At 62.4% G+C, this 15,207-nt stretch overlaps 1 protein-coding gene across 1 annotated transcript; it reads right to left on the minus strand.

The window, feature by feature from the left end:
* Window positions 1-4,927: 4,927 nt before the first annotated feature.
* LOC128850679 (protein cornichon homolog 2) lies at window positions 4,928-14,352 on the minus strand. The gene is made up of 4 exons (XM_054055657.1): window positions 14,288-14,352; window positions 11,926-12,038; window positions 9,750-9,893; window positions 4,928-5,250 (listed from the first exon to the last, which is right to left on the minus strand). Exons 2-4 carry the CDS (start codon window positions 11,994-11,996, stop codon window positions 5,223-5,225), a joined length of 243 nt encoding a protein of 80 aa, XP_053911632.1. The 5' UTR covers window positions 11,997-12,038; window positions 14,288-14,352; the 3' UTR covers window positions 4,928-5,222.
* Window positions 14,353-15,207: the final 855 nt, after the last annotated feature.

Genomic DNA, 15,207 nt, shown 5'->3' on the forward strand with positions numbered 1-15,207 from the left:
GATTCTGCACCTCTTTTCCCTCTCTTGGAAGACCTCATCTGGAGGATTGTGTCCAATTCTGGAATCCTCAACAGAAGAAGGAGATGGAGCTGTTGGAACGGGTCCAGAGGTGGCTACGAGGATGATGCGAGGGCTGGAGAACATTCCATAGGAGGACACGCTGAGAGGGTTGTTCAGCCTGGAGAAGAGATGGCTCTGAGGAGACCTCATAGTGATCTTCCAGAACCTGAAGAGGCTCCAAGAAATCTGGAGATGGACAGATTTAGACTGGACATTAGGAGGAATTTCTTCCCCGTGAGAGTGTGGAGACGCGGGAACAGTTGTCCAGGGAAGTGGTGGCTGTCCCATCGCTGGAGGTGTTGAAGGCCATGTCGGATGGGGCCTTGAGGACCCACATCCCGTGGGGATGTGTCCTTGCCCATCGCAGAGGGTTGGAATTGGAGATGATCTTTAAGGTCCTTCCAACCCAAACCATGAGTCTATGAGTCTACGATTCCATGACGTTGGCCAAGAGGACCATGGTCTTCTCGGCCACCGGGGCCACCGCTGTCTTGAGGCATGAGAGGGTCTTTGAGGAGAAGACCCCAAGACCTCTCCACCTGCTTTCCTCTCCACACCTGCTCTGGAGTCGGAGCAGAAGCAGCTCGAGGGCATCCAGGAGGTCTCCAAGGACCACCATCAGCCCTGAGGTACACCACCACCCACCAGAGGTGACCCCACCCGGCACCAACCCCGCGAGGAGGGACTTTGGGAGTGGGTTTCCCATTGGCTGAGGAGGAAAAGGGTCCCCCAGACCTCTGGGATGGAGTGGGAGGGACTGGGAAGGACTGGGAGGGCACTGGGATGGAGTGGGAGGGACTGGGAAGAGCTGGGTTGGGAGTGGGAGGCACTGGGATGGACTGGGAGGGCACTGGGATGAACTGGGTTGGGAGTGGAAGGCACTGGGATGGACTGGGAGGGCACTGGGATGGAGTGGGAGGGACTGGGAAGAGCTGGGTTGGGAGTGGGAGGCACTGGGAAGGACTGGGAGAGCACTGGGATGGAGCGGGAGGGACTGGGAAGGACTGGGTTGGGAGCGGGAGGCACTGGGATGGACTGGGAGGGCACTGTGATGGAGTGGGAGGGACTGGGAAGGACTGGGTTGGGAGCGGGAGGCACTGGGAAGGACTGGGAGGGGACTGGGATGGAGTGAGAGGCACTGGGAAGAGTTGGGTTGGGAGTGGGAGGGACTGGGATGGACTGGGAGGGCACTGGGATGGAGTGGGAGGGACTGGGAAGAGCTGGGTTGGGAGTGGGAGGGACTGGGAAGGACTGGGAGGGCACTGGGATGGAGTGAGAGGGACTGGGAAGAGCTGGGTTGGGAGTGGGAGGCACTGGGATGGACTGGGAGGGCACTGGGATGGAGTGAGAGGGACTGGGAAGAGCTGGGTTGGGAGTGGGAGGCACTGGGATGGACTGGGAGGGCACTGGGATGGAGTGAGAGGGACTGGGAAGAGCTGGGTTGGAAGTGGGAGGCACTGGAAAGGACTGGGAGGGCACTGGGATGAGCCTGGGCTGAACTGGGAGGGGACTGGGATGGAGTGAGAGGCACTGGGAAGAGCTGGGTTGGGAGTGGGAGGCACTGGGAAGGACTGGGAGGGCACTGGGATGGAGTGAGAGGGACTGGGAAGAACTGGGTTGGGAGTGGGAGGCACTGGGATGGACTGGGAGGGCACTGGGATGGAGTGGGAGGGACTGGGAAGAGCTGGGTTGGGAGTGGGAGGCACTGGGAAGGACTGGGAGGGCACTGGGATGGAGTGAGAGGGACTGGGAAGAACTGGGTTGGGAGTGGGAGGCACTGGGATGGACTGGGAGGGCACTGGGATGGAGTGGGAGGGACTGGGAAGAGCTGGGTTGGGAGTGGGAGGCACTGGGAAGGACTGAGAGGGGACTGGGATGAACTGGGTTGGGAGTGGAAGGCACTGGGATGGACTGGGAGGGCACTGGGATGGAGTGGGAGGGCACTGGGATGGACTGGGAGGGGACTGGGATGGAGTGGGAGGGACTGGGAAGAGCTGGGTTGGGAGTGGGAGGGACTGGGAAGGACTGGGAGGGCACTGGGATGAACTGGGTTGGGAGTGGAAGGCACTGGGATGGACTGGGAGGGCACTGGGATGGAGTGGGAGGGCACTGGGATGGACTGGGAGGGCACTGGGATGGAGTGGGAGGGGACTGGGATGGAGTGGGAGGGACTGGGAAGAGCTGGGTTGGGAGTGGGAGGCACTGGGAAGGACTGGGAGGGCACTGGGATGGAGTGGGAGGGACTGGGAAGAGCTGGGTTGGGAGTGGGAGGCACTGGGAAGGACTGGGAGGGCACTGGAATATGCCAGGACTGGACTGGGAGGGCACTGGGATGGACTGGGAGGGGACTGGGATGGAGTGGGAGGGGACTGGGATGGAGTGGGAGGGGACTGGAATGTGCTGGGGCTGAACTGGGAGGGGACTGGGATGGAGTGGGAGGGACTGGGAGGAGCTGGGTTGGGAGTGGGAGGCACTGGGAAGGACTGGGAGGGCACTGGGATGGAGTGAGAGGGACTGGGAAGAGCTGGGTTGGGAGTGGGAGGGACTGGGATGGACTGGGAGGGCACTGGGATGGAGTGGGAGGGACTGGGAAGAGTTGGGTTGGGAGTGGGAGGCACTGGGATGGACTGGGAGGGCACTGGGATGGAGTGGGAGGGACTGGGAAGAGCTTGGTTGGGAGTGGGAGGCACTGGGAAGGACTGGGAGGGCACTGGGATGAACTGGGAGGGCAACTGGAAGTGATGGGTGGAGACTGGGATGGGACTGGGTTGCTTTCCCAGACGGCACTGGGAGCACTGGGGTGGACTGGGAGGGCACTGGGAAGCACTGGTGGGGACTGAGATGGGACTGACATGAACTGGGATGGACTGGGAAGCACTGGGAAGCACTGGGAGGGCATCTGGAAGGACTAAGAGAGCACTGGGAAGGCACTGGGATGGACTGGGAGGGCACTGGAATGTTCCAGGACTGGACTGGGAGCACACTGGGATGGACTGGGAGAGACTGGGAAGAGCTGGGTTGGGAGTGGGAGGCACTGGGAAGGACTGGGAGGGCACTGGGAAGAACTGGTGGGGACTGAGATGGGACTGCAATGCACTGGGATGGACTGGGATGGACTGGGAGGGCACTGGGAGGCACTGGGAGGGCACTGGAGTGCACTGGGAGGGTACTGGGCTGGACTGGGAACTACTGGGATGGAGAGGGAGGTACTGGGAGGATCCCAGTATCCAGTGAGTGCACCATACTGGGGGAGAAACCAGTGCCTCCCAGTTCCCTCCCAGTCCATCCCAGTCCAGACCCATTACATTCCAGTGCCCTCCCAGTGCTTCCCAGTTCATTCCCACTCTGTCCCAGTGCCCTCCCAGTCCCTCCCAGTACTTCCCAGCACACTCCCACTCCCCTCCCAGTGCTCCCAGTGCTCCCAGTGCCGGCTAGGAAACCAGCCCAGTGCTCCCAGTACCAACCAGTCTCATCCCAGTCACCACCCAGCGCTTCCAGGTGTCCTTTCCAGTGCCCTCCCAGTCCATCCCAGTGCCCTCCCAGTCCATTCCTACTCCAAACCAGTGCCCTCCCAGTCCCATCTCAGTCTCTCCCAGTCCTTCCCAGTGCTCCCAGTCTGGCTGGGAAACCAGCCCAGTGTTCCCAGTACCCACCAGTCCCACCCAATTCGCCACCCAGTGCTTCCCGGTGCCCTCCCAGTCCATCCCAGTGCCCTCCCAGTCCTTCCCAGTGCATCCCAGTCCTTCCCAGTCCATCTCATTGCATTCCAGTGCCTCCCAGTCCATCCCAGTGCCCTCCCAGTCCTTCCCAGTGCCCTCCTAGTGCTTACCAGTCCTTACCAGTCCATCCCAGTGCCTTCCAGTCCATCCCATTGCATTCCGGTGCCTCCCAGTTCATCCCAGTGCCCTCCCAGTACCCTCCCAGTCCTTCCCAGTGCCTCCCCAGTCCATCCCAGTGCACTGTAGTGCCCTCCCAGTCCTTCCCAGTCCTTCCCAGCACCTTCCAGTTCATCCCATTGCGCTCCAGTGCCTCCCAGTGCCCTCCCAGTGCCTTCCAGTTCATCCCAGTGCCTTCCAGTCCATCCCAGTGCCCTCCCAGTCCATCCCAGTGCCCTCCCAGTGCTTCCCAGTCCTTTCCAGTGCATTCCAGTGCCCTCCCAGTCCATTCCCACTCTATCCCAGTGCCCTCCCAGTGCCTTCCAGTCCATCCCATTGCCTTCCAGTGCTTCCCAGTTCATCCCAGTGCCCTCACAGTGCTTTCCAGTTCATCCCAGTGCCCTCCCAGTCCATCCCAGTGCCCTCCCAGTCCTTTCCAGTGCATTCCAGTGCCCTCCCAGTCCCATCTCAGTCCCTCCCAGTACTTCCCAGTGCCCACCCACTCCCCTCCCAGTACTCCCAGTGCTTACTGGGAAACCAGCCCAGTGCTCCCAGTGCCGCCTGGGAAAACCAGTCCAGTGTTCCCAGTACCCACCAGTCCCATCCCAGTCACCACCCAGTCCATCCCAGTGCCTTCTTTTACTTCCCAATGCCCTCCCAGTACTTCCCAGTGCCCTCCCAGTACTTCCCAGTGCCCTCCCAGTGCTCTCCCACACCACCCCAGTGCCTCCCAGTCCCATCCCAGTGCCTCCCAGTCCCCTCCATTCCCCTCCCAGTGCTCCCAGTGCTTACTGGGAAACCAGCCCAGTGCTCCCAGTACCCGCCAGTCCCATCCCAGTAGCCACCCAGCGCTTCCAGGTGCCCTCCCAGTCCATCCCAGTGCCCTCCCAGTTCATCCCAGCATATTCCAGTGCCCTCCCAGTGCTCCCAGTACCAGCTGGGAAACCCCACCCAGCATTCCCAGTGCTCCCAGTGCTCCCAGTTCACTGGTGCCAGTTCTTTATTGAGCCACAACGGGGACGACTCAGCCGACGCAGGGGCCGTACTGGGATAAACTGGGAGGCCACTGGGCCAAACTGGGAGGGTTCCAGCCCCCCAGTCCCAGCAGCTGGGGGATCCCAGTATGAGGAGGGGGGGATCCCAGTATGGAGAGGGGGGAGAATCCCAGTATGCGGAGGGGATCCCAGTATCCAGGAGGGATCCCAGTATCCAGGCGGGGGATCCCAGTATGGAGGGGGCGGATCCCAGTATGGAGCGGGGGGGGAATCCCAGTATGCGGAGCTGTGCTCAGAAGCTCACCAGCGTGTACACCATACTGGGAAGAGAAACCAGTGCCTCCCAGTATGGCCCAGTCCCCTCCCAGTGCCCTCCTGCACCAGCCCAGTGCCTTCCAGTCCCGGCCCAGTGCCTCCCAGTATGGCCCAGTCCCCTCCCAGTGCCCTCCTGCACCAGCCCAGTGCCTTCCAGTCCTGGCCCAGTGCCTCCCAGTGCCTCCCAGTATGGCCCAGTCCCCTCCTCCACCAGCCCAGTGCCTTCCAGTCCTGGCCCAGTGCCTTCCAGTATGGCCCAGTCCCCTCCTGCACCAGCCCAGTGCCTTCCAGTCCTGGCCCAGTGCCTCCCAGTATGGCCCAGTCCCCTCCCAGTGCCCTCCTGCACCAGCCCAGTGCCTTCCAGTCCCGGCCCAGTGCCTCCCAGTGCCTCCCAGTATGGCCCAGTCCCCTCCCAGTGCCCTCCTGCACCAGCCCAGTGCCTTCCAGTCCCGGCCCAGTGCCTTCCAGTGCCTCCCAGTATGGCCCAGTCCCCTCCCAGTGCCCTCCTGCACCAGCCCAGTGCCTTCCAGTCCCGGCCCAGTGCCTCCCAGTATGGCCCAGTCCCTCCTGCACCAGCCCAGTGCCCTCCCAGTCCTTCCCAGTGCATCCCAGTCCTTCCCAGTCCATCTCATTGCATTCCAGTGCCTCCCAGTCCATCCCAGTGCCCTCCCAGTCCTTCCCAGTGCCCTCCTAGTGCTTACCAGTCCTTACCAGTCCATCCCAGTGCCTTCCAGTCCATCCCATTGCATTCCGGTGCCTCCCAGTTCATCCCAGTGCCCTCCCAGTCCATCCCAGTACCCTCCCAGTCCTTCCCAGTGCCTCCCCAGTCCATCCCAGTGCACTGTAGTGCCCTCCCAGTCCTTCCCAGTCCTTCCCAGCACCTTCCAGTTCATCCCATTGCGCTCCAGTGCCTCCCAGTGCCCTCCCAGTGCCTTCCAGTTCATCCCAGTGCCTTCCAGTCCATCCCAGTGCCCTCCCAGTCCATCCCAGTGCCTTCCAGTCCATCCCATTGCATTCCAGTGCTCTCCCAGTCCATCCCAGTGCCCTCCCAGTCCATCCCAGTGCCCTCCCAGTGCTTCCCAGTCCTTTCCAGTGTATTCCAGTGCCCTCCCAGTCCATTCCCACACTATCCCAGTGCCCTCCCAGTGCCTTCCAGTCCATCCCATTGCCTTCCAGTGCTTCCCAGTTCATCCCAGTGCCCTCACAGTGCCTTCCAGTCCATCCCAGTGCCCTCCCAGTCCATCCCAGTGCCCTCCCAGTGCTTCCCAGTCCTTTCCAGTGCATTCCAGTGCCCTCCCAGTCCATTCCCACTCTATCCCAGTGCCCTCCCAGTCCCATCTCAGTCCCTCCCAGTACTTCCCAGTGCCCTCCCACTCCCCTCCCAGTACTCCCAGTGCTCCCAGTGCTTACTGGGAAACCAGCCCAGTGCTCCCAGTACCCGCCAGTCCCATCCCAGTAGCCACCCAGCGCTTCCAGGTGCCCTCCCAGTCCATCCCAGTGCCCTCCCAGTTCATCCCAGCATATTCCAGTGCCCTCCCAGTGCTCCCAGTACCAGCTGGGAAACCCCACCCAGCATTCCCAGTGCTCCCAGTGCTCCCAGTTCACTGGTGCCAGTTCTTTATTGAGCCACAACGGGGACGACTCAGCCGACGCAGGGGCCGTACTGGGATAAACTGGGAGGCCACTGGGCCAAACTGGGAGGGTTCCAGCCCCCCAGTCCCAGCAGCTGGGGGATCCCAGTATGAGGAGGGGGGGATCCCAGTATGGAGAGGGGGGAGAATCCCAGTATGCGGAGGGGATCCCAGTATCCAGGAGGGATCTCAGTATCCAGGCGGGGGATCCCAGTATGGAGGGGGCGGATCCCAGTATGGAGCGGGGGGGGAATCCCAGTATGCGGAGCTGTGCTCAGAAGCTCACCAGTGTGTACACCATACTGGGAAGAGAAACCAGTGCCTCCCAGTATGGCCCAGTCCCCTCCCAGTGCCCTCCTGCACCAGCCCAGTGCCTCCCAGTGCCTCCCAGTATGGCCCAGTCCCTTCCCAGTGCCCTCCAGCACCAGCCCAGTGCCTTCCAGTCCCAGCCCAGTGCCTCCCAGTATGGCCCAGTCCCCTCCTGCACCAGCCCAGTGCCTTCCAGTGCCTCCCAGTGCCTCCCAGTATGGCCCAGTCCCCTCCCAGTCCCCTCCTGCACCAGCCCAATGCCTTCCAGTCCCGGCCCAGTGCCTCCCAGTATGGCCCAGTCCCCTCCCAGTGCCCTCCTGCACCAGCCCAGTGCCTTCCAGTCCCGGCCCAGTGCCTCCCAGTATGGCCCAGTCCCTTCCCAGTGCCCTCCTGCACCAGCCCAGTGCCTTCCAGTTCCAGCCCAGTGCCCCCCCAGTGCCTCCCAGTCAACTCCATTCCTCTCCCAGTGCCTCCCAGTCTCACCCCAGTGCCTCCCAGTCCCTTTCATCCCCACTCCAGTCCCCTCTCTTCCCCTCCCAGTCCCCTCCCAGTGCCTCCCAGTGCCCCCCATTCCCCTCCCAGTGCCTCCCAGCACCTCCCAATCCCCTCCATTCCCATTCCAGTTGCACTCATTCCCCTCCCAGTGCTTCCCAGTCCCCTCCATTCCCACCTCAGTGCCTCCCAGTGCCCCCCAGTCGCCTCCCAGTGCTTCCCAGTGCCTCCCAGTCCCCACCATTCCCATCTCCACACCTCCCAGTGCCCCCCAGTCTCCTCCCAGTCCCCTCCATTCCCACCTCAGCGCCTCCCAGTGCCCCCCAGTGTCCTCCCAGTGCCTCCCAGTCCCCTCCAGTCCCCTCTCAGAGCCTCCCAGTGCTCCCCAGTCCCCTCCCAGTGCTTCCCAGTCCCCCCATCCCTCTCCCAGTGCTTCCCAGCACCTCCCAGTCCCCTCCATTCCCATTCCAGTTGCACTCATTCCCCTCCCAGTGCTTCCCAGTGCCTCCCAGTCTCCTCCCAGTGCCTCCCAGTCCCCTCCATTCCCATCTCTTCCCCTCCCAGTGCCCCCCAGTCCCCTCCCAGTGCCTCCCAGTGCCCCCCAGTCCCCTCCATTCCCATCTCAGCACCTCCCAGTGCCCCCCAGTCCCCTCCCAGTGCCTCCCAGTCCCCTCCATTCCTATCTCAACATCTCCCAGTGCCCCCCAGTCCCCTCCCAGTGCCTCCCAGTCCCCTCCATTCCCATCTCAGCACCTCCCAGTGCCCCCCAGTCTCCTCCCAGTGCCTCCCAGTCCCCTCCATTCCCACCTCAGCGCCTCCCAGTGCCTCCCAGTCCCTTTCATCCCTACTCCAGTCCCCTCCCAGTGCCTCCCAGTCCCCTCCATTGCCATCTCAGCACCTCCCAGTGCCCCCCAGTCTCCTCCCAGTGCCCCCCAGTCCCCTCCCAGTGCCCCCCAGTCTCCTCCCAGTGCCCCCCAGTCCCCTCCCAGTGCCCCCCAGTCTCCTCCCAGCGCCCCCCAGTCCCCTCCCAGTGCCCCCCAGTCCCCTCCCAGTGCCTCCCAGTCCCTTTCCTCCCCACTCCAGTCCCCTCTTTTCCCCTCCCAGCGCCCCTCAGTCCCCTCCCAGTGCTTCCCAGTGCCTCCCAGTCCCTTCCATTCCCATCTCAACACCCCCCAGTGCCCCCCAGTCTCCTCCCAGTGCCTCCCAGTCCCCTCCCAGTGCCCCCCAGTCCCCTCCCAGTGCCTCCCAGTCCCTTTCAACCCCACTCCAGTCCCCTCTTTTCCCCTCCCAGCGCCCCCCAGTCCCCTCCCAGTGCTTCCCAGTGCCTCCCAGTCCCCTCTATTCCCACCTCAGCACCTCCCAGTGCCTCCCAGTCCCCTCCATTCCCCCCTCAGCATCTCCCAGTGCCTCCCAGTCTCCTCCCAGTGCCCCCCAGTCCCTTTCCTCCCCACTCCAGTCCCCTCTCTTCCCCTCCGAGCGCCCCCCAGTCCCCTCCCAGTGCCTCCCAGTCCCCTCCATTCCCACCTCAGCGCCTCCCAGTGCCCCCCAGTCCCCTCCCAGTGCCTCCCAGTCCCCTCCATTCCCATCTCAGCACCTCCCAGTGCCCCCCCAGTGCTTCCCAGTCTCTCCCAGTCCCCTCCATTCCCACCTCAGCACCTCCCAGTGCCCCCCCAGTGCTTCCCAGTCTCTCCCAGTCCCCTCCATTCCCACCTCAGCGCCTCCCAGTGCCTCCCAGTCCCTTTCATCCCTACTCCAGTCCCCTCTTTTCCCCTCCCAGCGCCCCCCAGTCCCCTCCCAGTGCCCCCCAGTCCCTTCCATTCCCATCTCAACACCTCCCAGTGCCTCCCAGTCCCCTCCCAGTGCCCCCCAGTCCCCTCCCAGCGCCCCCCAGTCCCCTCCCAGTGCCTCCCAGTGCCTCCCAGTCCCCTCTATTCCCACCTCAGCACCTCCCAGTGCTCCCCAGTCCCCTCCCAGCGCCCCCCAGTCCCCCCCCAGTGCCCCCCAGTCCCTTTCAACCCCACTCCAGTCCCCTCTCTTCCCCTCCCAGTGGCTCCCAGTGCTCCCAGTGGCACCTGTACAGGTAGTAGAAGAAGGAGAGGAGGTAGAAGGCCAGCTTGCACCAGGCCTCCTTCTGGCAGTAGCCCAGGATGTCGGCGTCCATGATGGAGACGGCGTCAAAGAGGCCCTCGGAGCCATCGGCCGGGCGGTGGAAGTACCTGGGGACAGCGGGGGGGGGACACGGGGACAGCGGGGGGGACAGCGGGACATTGAGGGGAGACGGGGCAAAGGGGGACCCGGGGGGACATGGGGGGAGATGGGGACATGGGGACATCAGGGGACAAAGGGACATGGGGACATGGGGGGAGATGGGGGACATGGAGGACATCAGGGGACAAAGGGACATGGGGACATGGGGGACATGAGGGGACAAAGGGACATGGGGACATGGGGAGAGATGGGGAGATGGGGGACATGGAGGACATCAGGGGACACAGGGACATGGGGGACATGGGGGACATGGGGACATGGGGGGAGATGGGAGAGATGGGGACATGAGGGGACATGGAGGACATCAGGGGACATCAGGGGACAAAGGGACATGGGGACATGGGGGAGATGGGGACATGGGGGACACGGAGGACATCAGGGGACACAGGGACATGGGGCACGGGGGACATGGGGACATCAGGGGACAAAGGGACATGGGGGAAGATGGGGACATGAGGGGACATAGAGGACATGGGGACATCAGGGGACAAAGGGACATCAGGGGACATGGAGGACATGGGGGACATGGGGACATGGGAGGGAGGTGGGGCACAGGGGGACGTGGGGACATCAGGGGACATAGAGGACATGGGGACATCAGGGGACATGGAGGCCATGAGGGCAACACAAGGACATCGAGTGTGACATCGGGGTGGCAGAGGGCCACGTGGGGACACGTGGGGACACGTGGGGACACAGGGCAGCTCACACAGGGACCTCGTCCCCCTCCCCGGTGTCACAGGGACCACATCGGTGTCCTCGTGTCCCCTCATGTCTCCGTGTCCCTCTGAATCCACCCCATGTCCCTGTGTCCCCCTGTGTCCCCCAATGTCCCCACGTCCCCATATCCCTCTGTGTCCCCATGTCCCCACATCCCTATATCCCCCCCCCATGTCCCCATGTCCCTTGAGGTCCCCGTGGCCCCCACATCCCTCCATGTCCCCCAATGTCCCCATGTCCCCATATCCCCCAATGTCCCCACATCCACTCCATGTCCTCCTGTCCCCCCATGTCCCTCTGTGTCCCCATGTCCCCACATCCCCACATTCTCCCCACACACCCCCCATGTCCCCATATCTACTCCATGTCCCCACGGCCCTTGAGGTCCCCATGTCCCCCACACCCCTCCACATCCCCCCATGTCCCCACATCCACTCCATGTCCCCCAATGTCCCCCTGTCCCCATATCCCCCCATGTCCCCACATCCACTCCATGTCCCCAAGTCCCCAATGTCCCCATGTCCCCCCATGTCCCCCAATGTCCCCCTGTCCCCATATCCCCCCATGTCCCCACATCCACTCCATGTCCCCAAGTCCCCAATGTCCCCATGTCCTCCCATGTCCCCCCATGTCCCCATGTCCCCATATCCCCCCATGTCCCCACATCCACTCCATGTCCCCAAGTCCCCAATGTCCCCATGTCCCCCCATGCCCCCCCATGTCCCCATATCCCCCCATGTCCCCACATCCACTCCATGTCCCCAAGTCCCCAATGTCCCCATGTCCCCATGTCCCCAATGTCCCCATGTCCCCATGTCCCCATATCCCCCCATGTCCCCATGTCCCCATATCCCCATATTCTCCCCATATCCCCCCCATGTCCCCACATCTACTCCACGTCCCCACATCCCCACATCCCTCCATGTCCCCCAATGTCCCCATATCCCCCCACGTCCCCACATCCACTCCTAGTCCTCATGTCCCCCAATGTCCTCATGTCCCCACATCCCTCCATGTCCCCCAATGTCCCCATACGCCCCCATGTCCCCCACATCCCTCCACATCCCCCAATGTCCCCACATCCACTCCATGTCCCCCAATGTCCCCATACACCCCCATGTCCCCACATCCCTCCATGTCCCCCAATGTCCCCCGACGTCCCCACATCCCCATATCCCTCCCAACGCCCCCACATCCACTCCACGTCCCCCACGACCCCTCCGTGTCCCCAGTGTCCCTCCAGGTCCCCCCCGGTGGCACCTCCAGAGGTGGTAGAGCAGGAGGGGCAGATTCAGCCCCAGCGTCACCCACTCGGCCGCGCACAGGAACATGAGGCAGAACAGCCCATGGATGCAGTACTCGGGGACCACCAACTGGGGGCGCCGCCACAGGGGGCATCAGGACACGCCCCACTCCGTCAGGCCACGCCCCCTCCCTCAGACCACGCCCCTTTCCTTTAATCGCACCCCCTTGTCTTTCAAGCCACGCTCCCTCACTCAGCTCAGGCCAATCAGAGCTGCCCAAGACCATCAGGCCACGCCCCCTCGCTGAGGCCACGCCCCCTCGTTGAGGCCACGCCCACCCCACCAAGGCCAAGCAGAGCCAAACGAGACCCTCGGGCCACGCCCCCTCCCTGACCCCCACCAATGACAGCTGCCCCGGACCCTCAGGCCACGCCCCCTCTTCCCTCAGGCCACCCCAATCAGAGCATTCCAAGATCATCAGGCCACGCCCCCTGGTCTTCAGGCCACGCCCCCTCCTCAAGCCACAACAATCAGAGCTGCCCAAGACCCTCAGGCCACGCCCCCTCACTAAAGCCACACCCCCACCACCAAGGCCAAGAGGAGCCAAACGAGACCCTCGGGCCACGCCCCCCCACCAGGCCACGCCCCCTCCCTGACCCCCACCAATGACAGCTGCCCCGGACCCTCAGGCCACGCCCCCTCTTCCCTCACGCCACCCCAATCAGAGCATTCCAAGATCATCAGGCCACGCCCCCTGGTCTTCAGGCCACGCCTCCTCGTGCAGGCCACGCCCCCCACCAATGCCAATCAGAGCTAAACGAGACCCTCAGGTCATGCCCCTCCCCTCAGGCCACGCCCCCTCCTCAAGCCACAACAATCAGAGCCGCCTGAGACCCTCAGGCCACGCCCCCTTCATCAGACCATGCCTCCACCGTCAGGCCACGCCCCTTTCCAGTCAACCAGAGTCCAACAAAACCCTCCGGCCACGCCCCTTCCTTTAAGGCCACACCAACCAGAGCCCTCTGAGCCCCCAGGCCACGCCCCCTCCCCTCAGGCCACGCCCCTTCAAGAAACACCCCCTTCCCTGGATCTCACCAATCAAAGTCACCCCAGACCCTCAAGCCACACCCCCTGCTCTCAGGCCACGCCCCCTCAAGGCCACACCAGAGAGTTGCAGGGGTCAAGTCGGGGTGCTCAGGTTTGGGGTTCATTTTGGGGGGTCAGGTTTTGGGGTTCAATTATGGGGGCTCAAGTCGGGGGTGTCAGATTTTGGGGTTCACTTTGGAGGGTCAGTTCGAGGGGGTCAGGTTTTGGGGTTCACTTTAGAGGGTCAATTTGGGGGGGTGAGATTTGGGGGTTCACTTTGGGGGGTCAAATTGGGGTGCTCAGATTTTGGGGGTCAGTTTCTGGGGTTCACTTTGGGGGATCAATTCCGGGGCTCAGGTTTTGGGGTTCAGTTTGGGGGGTCAGGTTTTGGGGTTCACTTTGGGGGTGTCAAGTCGGGATGCTCAGGTTTTGGGGTTCAATTTCAGGGTTCCTTTTGGGGGGTCAGGTTTTGGGGTTCACTTTGGGGGGGTCAAGTCGGGAGGGTCAGATTTTGGGGTTCAGTTTCAGGGATCACTTGGGGGGGTCAGGTTTTGAGGTTCACTTTTGGGGGCTGAAGTCAGGGTGTCAGATTTTGGGGTTCACTTTGGGGGGTCAAATTGGGGTGCTCAGGTTTGGGGTTCAGTTCCAGGGTTCATTTTGGGGAGTCAGGTTTTGGGGTTCACTTTGGGGGTCAAGTCAGGGGGGTCAGAGTTTGGGGTTCACTTTGGGGGGGGTCAGGTTTTGGGGTTCACTTTGGGGGGGTCCAGTTGGGATGCTCAGGTTTTGGGGTTCAGTTCCAGGGTTCATTTTGGGGGGTCAGGTTTTGGGGTTCAATTATGGGGGCTCAAGTCGGGGGGGTCAAGTCGGGATGCTCAGGTTTTGGGGTTCAGGTTGGGGGATCATTCAGGGGAGTCAGGTTTTGGGGTTCACTTTGGGGGGTCAGATTTGGGGGTTCACTTTGGGGGGTCAAATTGGGGTGCTCAGATTTTGTGGGTCAGGTTTTGGGGTTCACTTTGGGGGGGTCAAATCGGGGTGCTCAGGTTTTGGGGTTCAGTTCCAGGGTTAACTTCGGGGGGTCAGGTTTTGGGGTTCACTTTGGGGGTGTCAAGTCGGGATGCTCAGGTTTTGGGGTTCAATTTCAGGGTTCCTTTTGGGGGGTCAGGTTTTGGGGTTCACTTTGGGGGGGTCAAGTCGGGGTGCTCAGATTTTGGGGTTCAGTTTGAGGAGTCACTTTTGGGGGGGTCAGGTTTTGGGGTTCACTTTGGGGGGGATCAATTTGGGGGGGTCCCCACCTTGCGCAGGAGGCAGCAGATCCGCTCGATGTTTTTCAACCTCTCGCGCTGAGGGGGGGGGGGGAATAAAAAAGGGGGGGTCAGGGGGGACCCCAAAAATGGCGGTCCCATAAGGGGGGGACGACAAAGTAGGGGGGGATCCCCAAAATTGAGGTCTGTAAAAGGGGGGGTCCCCAAAACCAGAGTCTCTAAAAGGGGGGGGAAAAGTTGGGGGGGGTCCCATAATTGGGGTCTCCAAAAAGGGGGGGGGACAATATTGGGGTCCCTAAAAAGGGGGGTGCAATGTGGAGGGGTCCCCAAAATTGGGGTCTTTAAAGAGGGGGGGGTCCCAAAATTAGGGTCCCCAAAAGGGGGGGGACAGAGTGGGGGGGGTCCCCAAAATCAGGGTCTCTAAAAGGTGGGGGTTCCCCAAAATTGTGGTTCTTAAAAGGGGGGGTCCCAATATTGGGGTCTCTAAAATGGGGGGGGCAAAGTGGGGGGGTCCCCAAAATTGAGGTCCTTAAAAGGGGGGGAGTCCCCTAATTGGGGTCTCTAAAAAGGGGGAGTCCCCAAAATGGGGGTCTCTAAATAAGGGGGTCCCCAAAATTGAGGTCCTTAAAGGGGGGTCCCATAATTGGGGTCTCCAAAAAGAGGGGGGGACAATATTGGGGTCCCTAAAAGAGGGGGAGCAATGTGGGGGGGTCCCCAAAATTGGGGTCTTTAAAGAGGGGGGTCCCAAAATTAGGGTCCCCAAAAGGGGGGGGGGAGCAAAGTGGGGGGGGGTCCCCAAAATCAGGGTCTCTAAAAGGTGGGGGTTCCCCAAAATTGGGGTCCTTAAAAGGGGGGGGTCCCAATATTTGGGGTCTCTAAAATGGGGGAGGCAAAGTGGGGGGGTCCCCAAAATTGAGGTCCTTAAAGTGGGGGGTGGTCCCATAATTGGG

The sequence above is a fragment of the Cuculus canorus genome, unplaced genomic scaffold, assembly GCF_017976375.1.
Source record: "Cuculus canorus isolate bCucCan1 unplaced genomic scaffold, bCucCan1.pri scaffold_175_arrow_ctg1, whole genome shotgun sequence".
NCBI lineage: Eukaryota > Metazoa > Chordata > Aves > Cuculiformes > Cuculidae > Cuculus > Cuculus canorus.